The sequence below is a fragment of the Montipora foliosa genome, chromosome 14 (assembly GCF_036669935.1).
Source record: "Montipora foliosa isolate CH-2021 chromosome 14, ASM3666993v2, whole genome shotgun sequence".
NCBI lineage: Eukaryota > Metazoa > Cnidaria > Anthozoa > Scleractinia > Acroporidae > Montipora > Montipora foliosa.
Genome location: NC_090882.1, coordinates 16,110,352 through 16,126,204, shown reverse-complemented (window position 1 = coordinate 16,126,204; position 15,853 = coordinate 16,110,352). Strand labels below are relative to the sequence as shown.

At 38.4% G+C, this 15,853-nt stretch overlaps 3 protein-coding genes across 3 annotated transcripts in view; 2 read left to right on the top strand and 1 right to left on the bottom strand.

Annotated features, from left to right (window-relative positions):
• LOC137985036 (uncharacterized) overlaps window positions 1-686 on the bottom strand; it is a 29,480-nt gene extending 28,794 nt beyond the window's left edge. The window contains exons 1-2 of the mRNA XM_068832470.1: window positions 291-686; window positions 134-167 (exon numbers count right to left, since the gene is read on the bottom strand). Coding sequence (XP_068688571.1) covers window positions 134-167; window positions 291-341 — 85 coding nt within the window. The 5' untranslated portion in view covers window positions 342-686. The remainder of the gene's footprint in view (window positions 1-133; window positions 168-290) is intronic.
• Window positions 687-6,593: 5,907 nt separating this feature from the next.
• LOC137984738 (protein N-lysine methyltransferase METTL21A-like) lies at window positions 6,594-9,271 on the top strand. Its single transcript, XM_068831998.1, has 2 exons — window positions 6,594-7,240; window positions 7,735-9,271. The coding sequence occupies exons 1-2, from the start codon at window positions 6,602-6,604 to the stop codon at window positions 7,810-7,812; spliced, it is 717 nt and encodes a 238-aa protein (XP_068688099.1). The 5' UTR covers window positions 6,594-6,601; the 3' UTR covers window positions 7,813-9,271.
• A 4,394-nt stretch (window positions 9,272-13,665) lies between these two features.
• LOC137985032 (nesprin-1-like) overlaps window positions 13,666-15,853 on the top strand; it is a 98,855-nt gene continuing 96,667 nt past the window's right edge. Inside the window, exons 1-3 of the mRNA XM_068832455.1 lie at window positions 13,666-13,991; window positions 14,577-14,638; window positions 15,253-15,348. Of these exons, the coding sequence (XP_068688556.1) occupies window positions 13,871-13,991; window positions 14,577-14,638; window positions 15,253-15,348 (279 nt within the window). The 5' untranslated portion in view covers window positions 13,666-13,870. The remainder of the gene's footprint in view (window positions 13,992-14,576; window positions 14,639-15,252; window positions 15,349-15,853) is intronic.

Sequence of the window (15,853 nt, the reverse complement as noted above, 5' to 3'; positions counted from 1 at the left end):
ACGTGAAAATGCATTGGATATGAGATGCAGTGTTTGGCCTTAATAGGCTGAAGTATGTATTTTTGCATTAAACTTTCAGTTAAAGGCAGAGTCATATAAACAGCTTAACCTGAACTACTGAGAAGATTCGTACCTGCTATTCTGAGGCCATTTCCGATATCAGTAACCTGGACGAAAACATAAAAAAGAAAGAAAAACAATACAAAAGAGATGGGGATAATTACGTGAATATTTAAATATAATATTCAAAATGCAGTTTAGAAAAAAGTGCACATTACATTTAAACCCACCTGGTAAAGAATGGCAGGAATTGCAAGGATAAAGACGTTTCCAAAACCCATTTCCCTGACACAGCAAGAGCGGTACAATCACGGCTTTCACGTTAGCGTAGCCACAACCCTCTTAATTGCTTGTCTTTTAAGCATCTTTGCATTAAAACATCTCCCGAGGTTTTTATTTCGACTATCTTTTATAATCCACTCAAACCTACAAGCCCCATCCAGTGTCATCATTTCCAAACTCCCCAAGATCTCTATTGAGAGCAAAAGGGATAACATTTTGTTAATTATTGATAGTTCGAGGAGGATAATCGTTCACAGCGCCGCAGCGATATTTAGACAAACTTTTGAAAATGCATTCCACGAGTATTTGAACGAATGATCTATCCATTGAGTTTAATATAGTGTAGTCAAAACAAGAGAGCCGGTTTAGAAATCTCTTTATTGATGCAGTGATGAACTCGGAAAGAACCAATCAAAACGCAATTACAACCGCAGTTTTTCAACACTTACGTCGGGGTTAGGTTACCAAGTGATACATGCCAGTATTTGAATATCACGGTGATGTTAGAGAACTTGTGAAACCAGGTTCGGGGGCAAAATTTTACGAGGATGTTCAACGGGACACAAAATCTCAATTCAGCCCCAACAAATTTGTAAATAACCATCTGGTTGCTTCCTTCTACTTGTGTTTCATAAAGCTGCTGTTTGTTTAAACTGTTTCTTTTCATATTAAGCTGCACAAACTTCAAGCTTCAAATAGCAGTGCGTGTAAATAAAGGCTCTGTTACTCCATATGCTTTCCATTATAAAGTAAGTGCATTTAACTTGAAATATCCCTTTCAACATTTGGATGCACAAAAATGGGATAGATTACAACAAGATAGATTTTCTTTCAATGTTATCGTGAAAAAAACGCTCTCGGCTATACTTATTTGCATGAAAGCTTTAATAGAAAATTAATGGACACATTCAAAATTCAGCGACCACTCAATTCTTTCTGCAGAAAATTAAAATACCCACGAATTTAAACGGAAAGCGTTTAAAAAAATCTAAAAATACGTGCATCTTAAATAAATCCAGTCCCTTCACCGATGGTCAACCACAACATTATGTTTTCCAAAGCCCGGGAGCGCGCAATACCAAAGCACAACCACATTTCTCACATGTTATAATTAAAGTAACTTGGGATCCTCGGTCAAATATAGCGCGCCGACTGATTTGGTTCTGCAATTGCCTTATTTTCCAGAGTTCTTACTTGTTTAAGAAAATAAAAACGCTTCAGCACACACAAACCCGATTACAATTAATCACGAAAGTAATAAAATGCTAGTCTCATGCTTAATTTCTTGCTTTTCAGGGATCTCATTATACCATCTTGGGCAAACCCTATAACCCTAGCGTGTCTTGTTCTAACACTATAGTAAGAAGACTTGTATACTGAGGTTCAGAATGATATCAGTGAATGAAGAGAAAGAACCACCTAACGTGGTATACTAAAAAGCATCACAGGGAAATAACTTTTCAGAAGTTTTATTATTTTGAATGATCAAACCGAGAGATTTCATTTGCCGGCTCAAACTTTAAACCTCATTGTGTCCTTTAATAAACAGCGCTATAGGGACGTATTGCTCAGCAGTTCTCGATTCAATAGTTTCTCTTCAAGCCGGCACGTCAACGCCGGACAGACAAGCTACAAAATCAACCTTTGGAAAAGATTTTCAATCCACAAGCGTATAACACCAAGGAACCCACTGTATTTTACGGCCCATAAACCACCCGAAATAAACGTTGACATTGAAATATAATTCATTTCAATTCTTTTTGTGTCATACTGGTAGATCAGTTATGTACCATTACAAATTGAAGAATATCAAATTAGTTCAATAACGTCCAATGGTGAATTATCTTTTCAAATAGAAAAAAAGCAGAATGATTTACTCCGCGTCAAGAAAAAAAAGTATTCTGTTCAACAAAGATGCTGTGATAAGGAGAAGGAAGGGAAAAACAGAGGTAAAAAAAGGGAAAAGAAGAAATTTCATTGTTTTTGCCCCGAGGGGCAATCACTGCTTCAGTGCATTTAATCAGAACACAACAGACTACCAACGGACAAGAGGACATAAAAAAGTTCTTTTGAATCCAAATTATCGCTGGAGGATATATTTTGGTCACATCTTGCGTTCTTCTCAGTTTTATATAAGTTACCGTAGTCTAAATAAAAAGTAAACTTAAAAACCTTAAAAAAATTTTTAAAAATAGACTTAAAAGTAGACTTGTTTTAGCAGGTCATAAACGTCAAAGATGACAGCTTCCTTAAGCATTTATTGCAGTAAAATATCAACTCAAACAAACTTCTAGAAAGTTCATTTGCCCGTTCTCGTTAATCACCATTAGCTAGCTAACTTTCCTAAATAAATACGGTAGTCTGTATCGTCTTAATTTAACTAAATTCTACAATTTAGCAAGCCGTGACGCTGCTATAAAAAATTTAAATTTTAACATGAACTTTGAATTTCTTACTAAAAGTTAGGATTTTTCAAGTTTCCTTTTCTGTATAATATCCGATGATCGCTTTTCTTTGTCAAACGAGAGTTATCCCGCTTATCTTTGCTTGTCTGCTCTATGCCATTATAATCAAATGTGGTTTCCAAAACAGCGAACTGACATGTGAGCATTTTGCTAAGAAGCACGGTCTTCCTAAAGCTGTAAACATGTGTATAAATAACTCTCCCAGATAGACAGGCTCAGAATCCAAAAATTTGGTTTCGTCACAGCCGCACTTCCCATCAAAAGAACCATAATACTCTCATTTATGGCATGTATATTCTTGGCAACTGAGATACGTGTGAATTCCACACTTTGGAATATCGAGCAATTCGGCAAATATGCACTGCATTGCTAGGCTTCGACAACTGTAGGGGAAAATGTACAAAAATAACATAGAAAGACCTGTTTAGATCGTGACTCAAATATAAATTATCACGAAAATGTTCTCTTTGGATCTTATGATTTGCTCAAACATATTTCATAACCGTACTGTTCCTGATCCGGCAGGTGTTTTTTCAAAAGCACAGCATGAAAAAAAAGGTCCTTGGAACTTCGTAGTTCATACACGAGGTTATGATTAAAATGGTACCTTATTTTACTTTCAGAAGTTCGTCCTAGTAGGTTTTAAAACAAAGCCAAAAGGAGGGTTTTCTTCAGGGTTATACCTTTAATAGGTACCGTCACATTTGCAACTTTAATAATAATGTACACTCTTCCTCCAACCGAGCAAATACTGTAACAGAATTTACCACTGAAGCAAGACAGACGGAACTGCAGTTTTCTCATTATCTCTTCCACTAATAATTGCATAGTGTTGGTGAATGTCGGAAACAAGGCAAGGTAGTTTTGCAAGTACATCTGCACACACGAGGAAGCCGAGGTGTTCGTTTAGCAATCCATAGCGTGAAACCAACTTACTGAATTGCTGTTCCTGCTTTTTTTTTAGTTAAAATTGCCACCGTGGAAATAAAAATACATGCAATGTCCTCTCCCAAATTTCATGGACGAAATGCTTTCCTTTAACTTGTGTGTCATCCTTGTCATTAGTATATCGTAAACATTGATACAACTTTCCTTGTTTCTTACCTGTTGTTTTAAAAATTTGATTTTCTTTACCGTTTCTTGTACTTTATACTGTCGGCTAAAGCTTTAGAATCCTTCATAAGTGATTTTAGTAGACGTCTACAAAGATCTAGATTTCCGCTTAAAGGAGTTAGCTGCCGATATGCAGAAATATGAATACGCGCCCCATCGAAACATTCTAGGATAACTTATGACAGTTATAAACTAATTATTTTGTACGACCAGATCAGAAACTTCCATAGCAACCTAATTGACGTCACAATAACGTGAAATAATCATATTTTTCCAACTCAACCGCAAGTTCAACAAAAATAATAAATACAACTTGCAAGGTCAGTTATTATCTGTTACACATGGTGCATTGCGTAGCGACGTAATAGGCGGTTGTGGTTCATCCTCGTCGTCGTTGCAATAGTGCAGTCAATGCCATTTTTGTTGCATTTCGTCTTATTAACTCTATGTTGTAGTTATTTCAGTTTCCTGAAGACGTTGTCTAGTTACTTGGTCTCGTCGGACTGAGAGGCTGTCGGGCCAACCACAAACTCGTTGTGCTCGCCTCATTTCCCATATTTCTTTGTCATGGAATGGCAGAATTACCCAGAATTATTTTTGAGCATGAACGAGGCAACTTGAGAAGCACGAGACTGGCGCGGCCGGAAGAAACAGTAGTGAGAAGAAGATCTCTAGACAGATACTAAGGAGTAGCCCTGGTTTTATTGATTTAATTTATATCTTTAATTGTACATATTTCACCTTTTATTGTCCACATTCAATTACAATAACTTTTAATAATATCTTTGTTTAATATTTAGTATCTTATTTAAAACTCACCGTGTTTAAAATAAAAGATGTTGTTGTTGTGTGTGCTGTTAACGATTTCTGAACAAGTTTTTATGACAGAAAATTCGCGACAAATTAGTGCTTTTTTCGCTGTTATCCTCGTAACAAATTTCTTGTCAAAGAAACGGTATTATGTAAATAGGAGAATACTGAGATTTATATTTGCAAATTACCTGTCCTCTTACCACTTAACTCAAACTCTACATCTCTATGCAATAAGCGCATTCCAAATCTTCTTATGCGTGATCTTCGCAGAAATAACATTCTGTCCCTCAATAAACCTAAAACAACCTGTTATGGTCTTAGTTCTTTTTTTTACGTACCAGCTAAGTTGCAGAATAAGCTAAACTGCTCTGTTGTAAACATGGCAGTTCATGAGTGAGGTTGTCTCTCTGGTCTCTCTGGTCTTTCTGTGGACGAATTCCAGGACCTACCGATATAATTTGGGCAAGTTTTGAAAGCTTAAAACTTCAGTCGGTGCTGTATTTTGCTGGTAGGACTGGATGACCCGACACTTATAAAAAAATCAATGAAATGAGAATCGCGGGGCTTCCCTTGTCGCGGAATAGCAGAATTACCCAGAATTCTTTTCGAGCATGAACGAGGCAACTTGAGAAGCAGCCCTCATCAAATTGCTAAAGCGCGGCCGGGGGAAAAAGTAGTGAGAAGAAGATCTCTAGCCAGAAACTAAGGAGTAACGCTGGTGTGTGCAGTTGCAACACGCGTTGCGGAATGCGCTACCTGATTTTGTCTGTTTTTTACTGGTTTTAAACTAGAGAAATAACCACTTTGCAATTTTGGTTATTTACAAATAACCAATTTTCAATTTTGATTATTTAGCAAGTAACCACTTTGCAATTTTGGTTATTTGTTAAATAACCAATGTATCGTTTTCGTTATTTATAAATAACCAATTTTCAGTTTTGGGTATTTAGCAAATAACCACTTTGCAATTTTGGTTATTTACAAATAACCAATTTTCAGTTTTGGTTATTTAGCAAATAACCACTTTGCAATTTTTGTTATTTGTTAAATAACCAATGCCTCGTTTTGGTTATGTATAAATAAACAATTTTCAGTTTTGGTTATTTGTTAAATAACCGATGTCTCGTTTTGGTTATTTATAAATAACCAATTTGTAATTTTGGTTATTTAGCAAACAACCACTTTGCAATTTTGGTTATTTACAAATAACCAATAATTATTGTCAGTTTTGTTTTTTTTTTTTTTTTCGTTTAGCGTCGAATGCGTTTCCTGATATTGGGTCGGTCGGTCAGATTGAAAAAAAAAAACCTAAAAAAAAAGATTAGCAGTCTCGGAATCGGAGGCCTGGTAACCCAGCATCATAGCCGTGGAGCCAGGAAAACTGACAAGACGTAAACCCAAAAATCAATATGGCGGAAAAGTTGATGAATGTTGTTGCAAAATTAAGACAGCGTGGGAAAAAGGATCAACCACCGAAACTCCTATGCGACATGAAAATGCTTTAAAAACGTCGTTACCTATTTTTTTTTTTTTGAAAATGCTAAAAATTTGGGTCGGTCGGACGACGCTAAACGGAGAAAGTAAAGGGGAAGGCCATATCATTTAAACTGTATTCTAGATAATTATTTAATACAGCACTATACCCCTTCCATATCACATGTGCCCTGTAGTAGTTATCTGTGTCCCTACAAAATAAGAACCTATTTAAGAACCTAAGTAACCTAAAATTCCACTAAATACCATTTCTATAAGTTGGAAAAATTTGCAATCTTCATTTTTTTTCAGGACTCGTTTCCAAGTATGACGCAGAGACTGGGTAGGAAATTGGCTTGGTTACAAAGGATGACCCCTGTCAGATCGTGTGTTCAATGTGGCTAAGACAGGAATATAAACCCGAGAAGGAGCGTTTTGAGAAACCTTTTGAACTACAGTTCGACAGAGGTCTAATTTGTCAACGGTCTGATGGCACAAGCCAGGAGTTTTCCAAGAAAACTGTGCTGAAACTTGAACAAAGTTATGCCGCATTGGGGACAACAGTCTGGGATGGCAGCATTGCACTGGCCAAAATGTTCGAAAATCAAGAGATTTTTCCTTCCCATTGCTTACACAGCTGTCGAGTGTTAGAACTCGGTGCTGGTTGTGGCTTAGTTGGAATTTATCTTTGTTTGCTTGGTGCGAAAATGGCTATTCTCACAGATCAACAATGTTGTATAAAAACTCTAGAGAGGAACGTCCGTTCGAATGTCCCTATGTTTCATCGCAGTAAAATTAAAGTTATGGAGTATTCTTGGGGAACGAACACAGATGAATTGACAAAAGATGGATTGTTTGATTTGGTTTTAGCAGCTGAAGTACTATATTCACCAACGGACTCATTGCAGCTAGCCCAGAGTATTCCTAGCTTAACTAATAAGAAATCACGAGTTTTTGTCTCTCTGGGAAGGAATCGAGGAGGAGAAGATACATTTGTGAAGGCACTGGCTAATAAAGGATACCTGTGTGAAGAGGTATTGGCAAAAAACAAAATACTTTTCTGCAAATTCTTGATGTGGTATAAGAAGCAACGAGGGAGACAGTAGGTTTCGTTGAGTGATTTTTTTCTTGTCAGGGATTTACATGTAGGTTACAAGGTTCACCGGTTGGGAGAGGAAAGTGTAGGCTCCCTTTCGTGTGGCCTACACAGCTGTGTATTACTGACCAGGTATGGTAGTAAAGAGAGGGTGTGTAATTTTTTACACAGGTGAAAGCTCAATGATATACTCATTTAAATGGATTTAGCCAGGGGTTTCATTAGAAGCTGGTAACCTGTAGTATACCTCTGTCTGTTTGTCAGAGATTTGCCTCTCACTGCTGCCTACTCTGACTTGATTTTCACTCAAACTCTTGTAGAAGACAAGAGTGACCGCCACTTACATTGATTAGCCCAGGCATCTACTTCAAAACTTATTGAAACCCCTGATTTAGGAGACTCTTTCTAAGAGTATTTAACTCTATTTTGTAGGTTCCAAGAGGTCATCTTCATCCAAAATATCAAGACGACATCATCAAGATCTTGGAATTTAAAGCCAACATTGATTAATTTCCACAACGCAATACGTCTTTCTTTACGAAGAAAGGACTTCCTAGCTCATACTGTTTTTATCAAAATGTTTGTAATTCACATTTCCTCTTCACAGAAAGTTAAAATAATCCTCAAGAGTGGTAAACTGAGATAGTGCACTCTGTACGTTGGTGTGTACCGTGCTGTCATGCAGGAGGTCGTGGGTTCAAACCCTGGCCAGATCAACACTCAAGATCTTAAAATAATTGAGGAGTAAGTGTTGCCTTTGTAATGACATCTGCAAATGGTTAGACTTTCAAGTCTTCTGGGATAAGGACTATAAACCGTAGGTCCTGTCCAAGGCTGCTGCCTAAGAAAATTTTAAAGAGGCCCTCAGAGCTAAACGCTGAGAACTTAGGAGCCCAACATATGAAGTGAAAGGCATTGCTGTGAAAAATTAAGGAGCCCAGAGCTATTCTTTGGGAGCCCCAGGCTACCGGGCTCCTGTTAGGCAACAGCCTTGCTGTCTCACAAATGTCTTCTTTGTTCAGAAGTTCCCTGTGGGATGTTAAAGAACCAATGCACTATTTGAAAAGAGTAGGGGATGGAGTCCCTGGTGTTGTGGATGTCCTTTTCTCTCCAGTGGGAGGCACGGTGGCCTCATGGTCCGGGTTCGGGTCCTGGACGGGGACATTGTGTTGTGTTCTTGGGAAGACACTTTACTCTCACAGTGCCTCTCTCCACCCAGGTGTATAAATGGGTACCGGCGAAAATGCTGGGCGTAACCCTGCGATGGACTAGCATCCCATCCAGGGGGGAGTAGAAATACTCCCATTCACCTCATGCTACAGAAACCGGAGATAAGTGCCGGCCTGATGGGCCTTTCTAGGCCAGTAACAAAGACTTTTCTCTCCAGTAGAAGTGGCTTGGCAGTGTTGTCTCTTAAAAAGGCTTACGGTGTGTGAGGGTACGTAAGCATAAGAAGCCATAAGTCAAGAGGGAACTTTGCCAAGTCCTGGAACATGTAGATGTAGATGCAGGAGCTGGTTTATTAATTTAATTTTTTTTGTGTGTGTTGGTTTCTGATCTTGATTATTAATGACTTCCATGTCTGTTTCTATTGACACTATGCCAGCTCCATAACTAATGGAATTTGTCACCACTTTAAGAAAGAGACTCAACTTGAACTGAATTATAGTTAAAATAGATAAGGTGTTTCGTGGTGGTAGTCTATTCCATTTTGTCTTTGTCAACCTTGAACTTCTTGACACTAACTTTTTTATACTAGGCAGTAAGCTAGTAAGCAAAATAAATCTCTAGCCCACAAGGGCAAGCCACTAGTCTAAAATAAGTCCATTAAATATATATTTTGGAAATTTGGAAACACCCCAATCCTTCTGGTGTCCCACCCTTGCCCAAAATTGCTTTTATTTCTCCAGTGACATTTGAGAACACTAATAATTTTATGTATTAAATGGAATAAAAAGAAATGACACCCACTCTGTTGTTATTTGTCTTTTTTTATTTTTTGGCATGAATAGTTATTGTGAAGGTTTAACTTAATCCGAGTCTAGTTACAATGTATGATTGCAGTCAATTCATTTTTTTGTAGGGGCTGTTGGGAGTGTATTTTCACTAGCCCAGCATGAAGTTATATTAGCCCTTGGCTAGTGGAATACCTGTAGTGTCAGTGTCGAGCACTGCCTTTTTCAACAGCTGTGGAAATTCAATGATTCATGTATTCTCGGGGTCATTTAAACATGAACCAAAACTACGAGGCCTTTATTTGTTTTGACTAATCAAAGTTGCAAGGTTCACTGTAAAAGAAAAAAATCACCCTATGATTACAAAAGTGGAGGCAGTATTAGGAGTATGATATGATGGATAAAATATTCTTCTCTTCAAATCTAGTAAAATAAAAAGAACAACGATGTTTCCTCTTGTTCTGTTACTGAAAAGTTGATTAGGGAGCTTTAGCAACGGCGACTGCAACGAGAACGTCACAAATTTGCGTATTTAGTAAGCAAAAGCAATAGCTTTGCACGCTCTGCACGTGCATCTTTTCATTTTTGTCCAATTCTTTGCCGTCGTCAGCAAAACAACAACGTGAAATGACCAAATTTGAGGTTTTGGGGAGAACGTCAGCGCTTGAGGATAAACTTTAACTAGTTTCGTTTTTGAAGGTTTGCCACACCTTTGTCACGTTAAAATGCTTGGAATAGTCACGAAGCGATTACAATAACGCGAATTCACTAACGACGACGTTCTTGTTGCCGTCGTCGTTGCTAAAGCTCCCTATTGTTTGAGAGAAGGCCTCATCCGAGTTTTTAATGAAGATATTCTTCCTCCCGATCCATTTTCAATTGACCATTGCAGAGACCCTGAGCTTCCTACCCCGAGAGAACCTGTTACCGGCAAACTAGCTGAACGCAAAGCTAAAGAAAGAACGCAGGAAGATATTTAAAAATCTCAAGCCCTTTTCTCTCTACATACTACTGTTCCATAGCGCAGGTCTACCTTGCTCGATACCCGCGTTTGTGCATGTACTGAACAAAGGACGAATTATGGAAATTGCACCTGTGGCGGCACATCTGGACAACTCGATTGTCAATCACGTGAGTGAAAATAACTTAATCTCTTCTACAGAAAGGTTCATTCCAAACTGCTACTTGAAGCCTTGAAGGCCCACTTCTTGTCTGGTTGCAAAAGTATATAAAGGACAGAAGGCAGTTTACGGTAGTAAAAGGAACGGAATCTCCGAAACTGCAAGTCAAGTGTGGTGTTCCTCAGGGTTCGGTCTTCACAAATGATGTACCTTTGTCTATCAAATCGAGCGACACTACGGTTTTCTGTATCGGCCACTCTCGTGACTCCGCGTGAAATTCTTTAAGCCCTGCCCTCAATGAACTTTAAATTACGTTGGTGTGTCCATAACCTGCTAACACCACATCCAGGAAAATGCGAGATTGTGATATTCTCAAAAGCCCGATTTATCGGTCCGCTGTTAATCTCGACCAAAGTTTTAACTGGGTACCGCAGCTGCAAGATGTTATCAAAAGTTTTACTAATAAATAAGTCTTTGCCTAGACGTGTATGTGAGTCTTTTCATCAAAAAGTTCTCCTACCAACCCATTACGTATGCGATGTCAGTTTGGGGCGGAGTACATCGGGCTGAGCTATTTAACATACTGAATAGGGGACACTGCCGCGAAGCTAGAATAATCTGCGGCCTCTCAACGGACACGCCCTCGGAAGAGGTGCTAGTGCAGCCATGTGGAATTCCTTATCGTCTTTGCATAAACTATAATTAATTAATCTTTTCTATAAGGAATATAACGGCCTTCTACTACATGCCTATAAAAGATACTCATCACTCGTAACAGCAGACGCCTTTCAAGATCGAGACACCGTCTTATAGCTCCAACTGTTTCTTCTAAATTTATGAAGAACTCAGTTGCTTACAGAGCCCCCGTCTTATGGAACGAAGAAGGACCTAGTATATTTTACACATTTTTATTGCTCCTCTTTCTTGCATTTTTGTGGTGCGTGCAATACGGAGAAACTGTTAGTACCAGACATGTGAATAAAGTTGATGATGATGTGTACCCAAATGACTGACCTCTAACAAGACAGTGTGGATAGACCCTATGCCTTGGGCTCAAAAGCTCACAAATGACACTTTTAACTAAAAATAAATAAACGTAAGTTTGTCAACGGCGGTTCCATCCGAGACTCTTTGTCGTCGTTTGATTCATGCGTTGCTTATGCTATCCAGCTGTAATTCAGGTAAGCGTGCTTTCTTGTTGCGTGATCCTTTCGGGAGAAGCTTCATTGCTTGACACTAAACATTTTGGGTATTTAAGGTGATGCCTATTCTTGGTTTTCATCAACGTCATGAGACGGCCATGGTGGTGTACAAAACAATACAGGGGCACCCAACGAATCTGTTCCTCACATTATCTGTTCCCCAGAGGAATCCTACTGGCTGGCACCTACTCGATTAGTTTCATAAGCTATTTAGGTGTCCCAAACTCTTCACAATCAACCTTGTATTAAAACTGTTTGTTTACCATTTATCTTTTCTTCTTTTCCCCTAACATTTTACTTCTTAATCACAATTGTAATATTTCATTAGTACTATGTATCTTCTTCAATATTTAATTCGTAAATATTCATATGTATATTCTATTTTTCTTTTTCCAACACTGTAATTAATGTTTGTGTGAGTTTAAATTAAAATTGATTGATTGATTGATTGATTGATTGATTGATTGGCAAAAATCATAGTACAGGTGTTTCGATGAGCTGGCTGGGAAATTTTGTTATTGATAGAGGTTTTGCCTGGGAATTACTGACTTTTTCTAGCATTTCAACCCGAGCTGGCTGTAGAAACTCTGAAGACTGAGGACGACTAAAAAAAAAAAAAAAAAAAGAACCCCTTCCCTCTCCCAGAGAATAGGGAGCTTAAGCACGCGCGTTTTTGAGACGCGGACGGCAACCGGAAGAGAACATTTCGCGTGCCAGGACAATGGTGTCTCCTAGATTTTTATACTAATCATCTCTAATGGAGAAAAGATACTTAGCACTATAAATGTGGTTGAGTGAAGACAAATTGAAAGGGGAAACAAGTCACTTCCGGTTGCCGTCCGCGTCTCAAAAACGCGCGTGCTTAAGGTCCCTAATAGTCACAAACATACGACGGCTGGTCAGAGTGATTGCGCTTGCGGAAAAAAAACCTGTTTTGTCCCGGTTTTGTCGTTTTTGTTCGGTCGTTTTGGATCGAGGGATTTGAAAACGCGCGGAATTCCTGGCTGCGAAATAAATTTGATCTGCTGGCTGGGAAACCAACCGATTTTATCTAGCTGGCTGGGAAATTTCTTGTGTGTCTTGCTGGGAAAGAGGAACAGATAATGTTTTCCCAGCAACACTGAAAAACACCTGAAAATGCCTTAATAACATTTATTTTCATTAACTGGGGTATAATAATACATTTTACAACAAATTGGTCGTTGGGTGGCCCTGACAATAGAAAATGGCTCCACAAGTTTTGCATAATTCCCAAAAGACATTCTTCGCACTGATCAAGTACGGGTAACCGTTATTTTTGTCCTTGTAAGTTTTGCAGTCTCGTGTTATTATGCATTTTATAGTTACTGACCCCTCTTGTAATTTAGCAAATGCTACCAAAGAGTGAATAAACATATTGTTATTATTATTATTTTACTGCATTGTTCTCCAACATTGCTGCCGTGACGTCAGATGAAAACTCATTAGAGAAATTCCATTTGCGTGATTTTTTCTTGTATGACAGCCTGTCGCATCATAGCTTTGTACGTGAGACTTCTAGAGTGTTTTCTTAGTAGTGCTATTCTTTCTTTGCCGTGGGCTTCTGCTTCGCATATTAAATGTGTTGTTTCGTGCTGGCCTGTTGCGTGATGTCTGTTAGCGTGATGCTTTGCTGCGCACACAGACGAACTCTGGCTGCGCGTGGCGTTTGCTATTCACTGTCACGGCTACATTTGGTACAGTGCATCAGTGTTATCTTATAATTGCACCTGATAATTTTAACATTTTCAGATTTTCTCCAACTAGCAAAAAACCAACGGGTTGTCTGTGATGGCTGCTTGCTTTTGTTGTAGAGCTTGCTGAAATACGTCATGATATGATACTGGCCCGTATTTTACGCTGAATTGACTGTGATGCTTTTTTGTTGCTGTAAACTCGCCCAAGTGTTAATCGCGAAAAAAAATAACTAATCGAAAATGAAATAAAACTCAAACATCTCTTTCGTAAAAAAATTATGCATTGCACTAAACCCGCAGAAAGTGTTTGAACGCAACAAATATCCCGAGAGGAGCCCCTGACTGTCATGCAGTGACCAGCGGAATGTTTATCGTTCTTGAGAACAGTCAGTCTAAATGGCGAGCCGATTTAACACTCTCGACATATTCATGATATTCATAGTGTGATAACGTGGATGGAAGACTGCTTAACGAGACTTGGGATGGAATACGTCATGCGATATTTTGTCACAAACTTTTGGCGCGTACTTCTGTAGTGTTGCCAGAGGTGTTATACCACTGGCTGGGAGCGAAAAATGGCGACGCGACTTTCATCAAGTCGTCGCAGCCCCTCTCCAGTAGAGTCGAATGGAATGCCAAAATCCTCACTTTCACCACATTCAGCTTCGACAGAACAGCTAATGGCCTCTTTATCAGGTAAAACCTTTTGGTTAATTGAATTGTTCGTAGCCTACACCAGGTGTATATTTCTATATATATATATTCTTTTGTTTTAACATAACTTAACTTAACCATCTTTTATTAAATCAGATCAACACAACCGCCAATCAACAATAACACGCATGTTTCAAGAATTTGTTGGTTTCTAAACGAATTTATCTTATGTAACAACGAAAGTCCAAGCTTTTAGAGATCTTTGAAAATAAAGATAGAGAGGGTAAATAAACAGAATTAAGAAAGTTTCCGATGTTCATTCGACGTTTGTTTGCATGTTGCCGTGTCTTAATTCACGTGAATTGGAAAGAGATTATGTCACCTTTGATACACATCTCTGTTGGTTTGTTGACTTAGGTGTTGAGATATTTTCATTTTGTTCTTAAATTTTGGAGTCAAAGTTATTCAACTTCTTAATAAAACAAAAAATTGACATAGTATTCGTTCTCTATCAAGTACCTCACGTATGTCTCGGATTTAAAGCTTCTTGTTACCATGGAAGCAATATGGTGGACCACAGACTTGCTGACTGAAAGCTTGTTTATTGTTGTAATTTGATTCACACAGAGGAACAGGTTCATGTGCAGAAAAGGACTTTTGGAAGATGGGTGAATTATTTTCTTCGACAAGTAAGTGATTTCAGAGATATAAATGTTGAAACATTACCTCATAGTTAAGTTAGTCAGTGCATTTGAGATGGAAAGTGATTGACCTTTGCAATAGTACACATCACAGTAGCTGTGCACAGTTATATAATGCTCTTGTTGTTGTTTATAAAACATTCTTTTATGGCAAAGGTAGTAGTAACTTCTAGGCATGTCTGTTTAGGGTTAGGGTTCTTGTCCTTTTTTGCTCCAAATGCCTCTTATAGTCAGATTCCTAAGGTTGTAAGGATGAACTTTATTGCTGTCCCTGTACACCGCTTGAACATTGAAATTACCATTGATCATTGATTTAGAAACAGGCCTCAGCCCACAGTTGCATTTGTCCCCATGAGATTCCTTGTGGAAACATACCAGTAACCTATGAGGCCTCTGAGACTTACCTGCGATACTGTTCAGAACTTTTTTTTAAAGGCTAATTCTGTGAAAGAAAGCCTATGTTTGTTGAACTTTCTTGATAGGATAGAACTTTTTTGTCTCAGTTAGTTGTCGTTAGTTACCAATCAGACACAGAGAAAGGTTGTTTAATTTCCATTTTGTTGGAGCTGTTTTCTTTAATCTGCTTTTCATACATTAACCAGCACAAGCCTCCATGCCATGTTGGTGACTTGATTGAAGGATTACAAGATGGCTCAAAGTTACTGGCCCTGTTAGAAGTTTTGTCTGGAGAGCGTTTGGTATGTCAGTTAGGGACTGTGGAGAGGGAGGAGCTGGGGGGTATAGCCCCCTCCCACACAACTCATACATATACCAAGACCTAGCCCCCCATCCCCCCCCCCTCCACCACTTTCAAATGTACTCCATAGCCCCTGTTAGTGTCAAATTTAGCAGAGCAAAAATAAGATACTTCAGGGTGAGTATTTGAAGTATCAGTGTACATAGGAAGCAGAGGAAAAAAATAACCATTTCAATTTATTATAATTTATTGTTCAATAATTAGGGTTAAACAGATGACTTTTGCATACAAATTGCCTTATACAGAGTTTCTGTACTAAACATTTTGTCCAATAGTCCCATCTATCTCTGGACAACATGGTATACTTTGTGACATGTTAAGTTATATCTCCTGTCATAACCTGGTTTTCAGTAAGAACGTCTGTTATTATTAGACTACCATCAGGCACAAAGCCCCAAGTGTAATATTATTGTTTCAGAATGGACAACTTTCATACCAATTGCAGT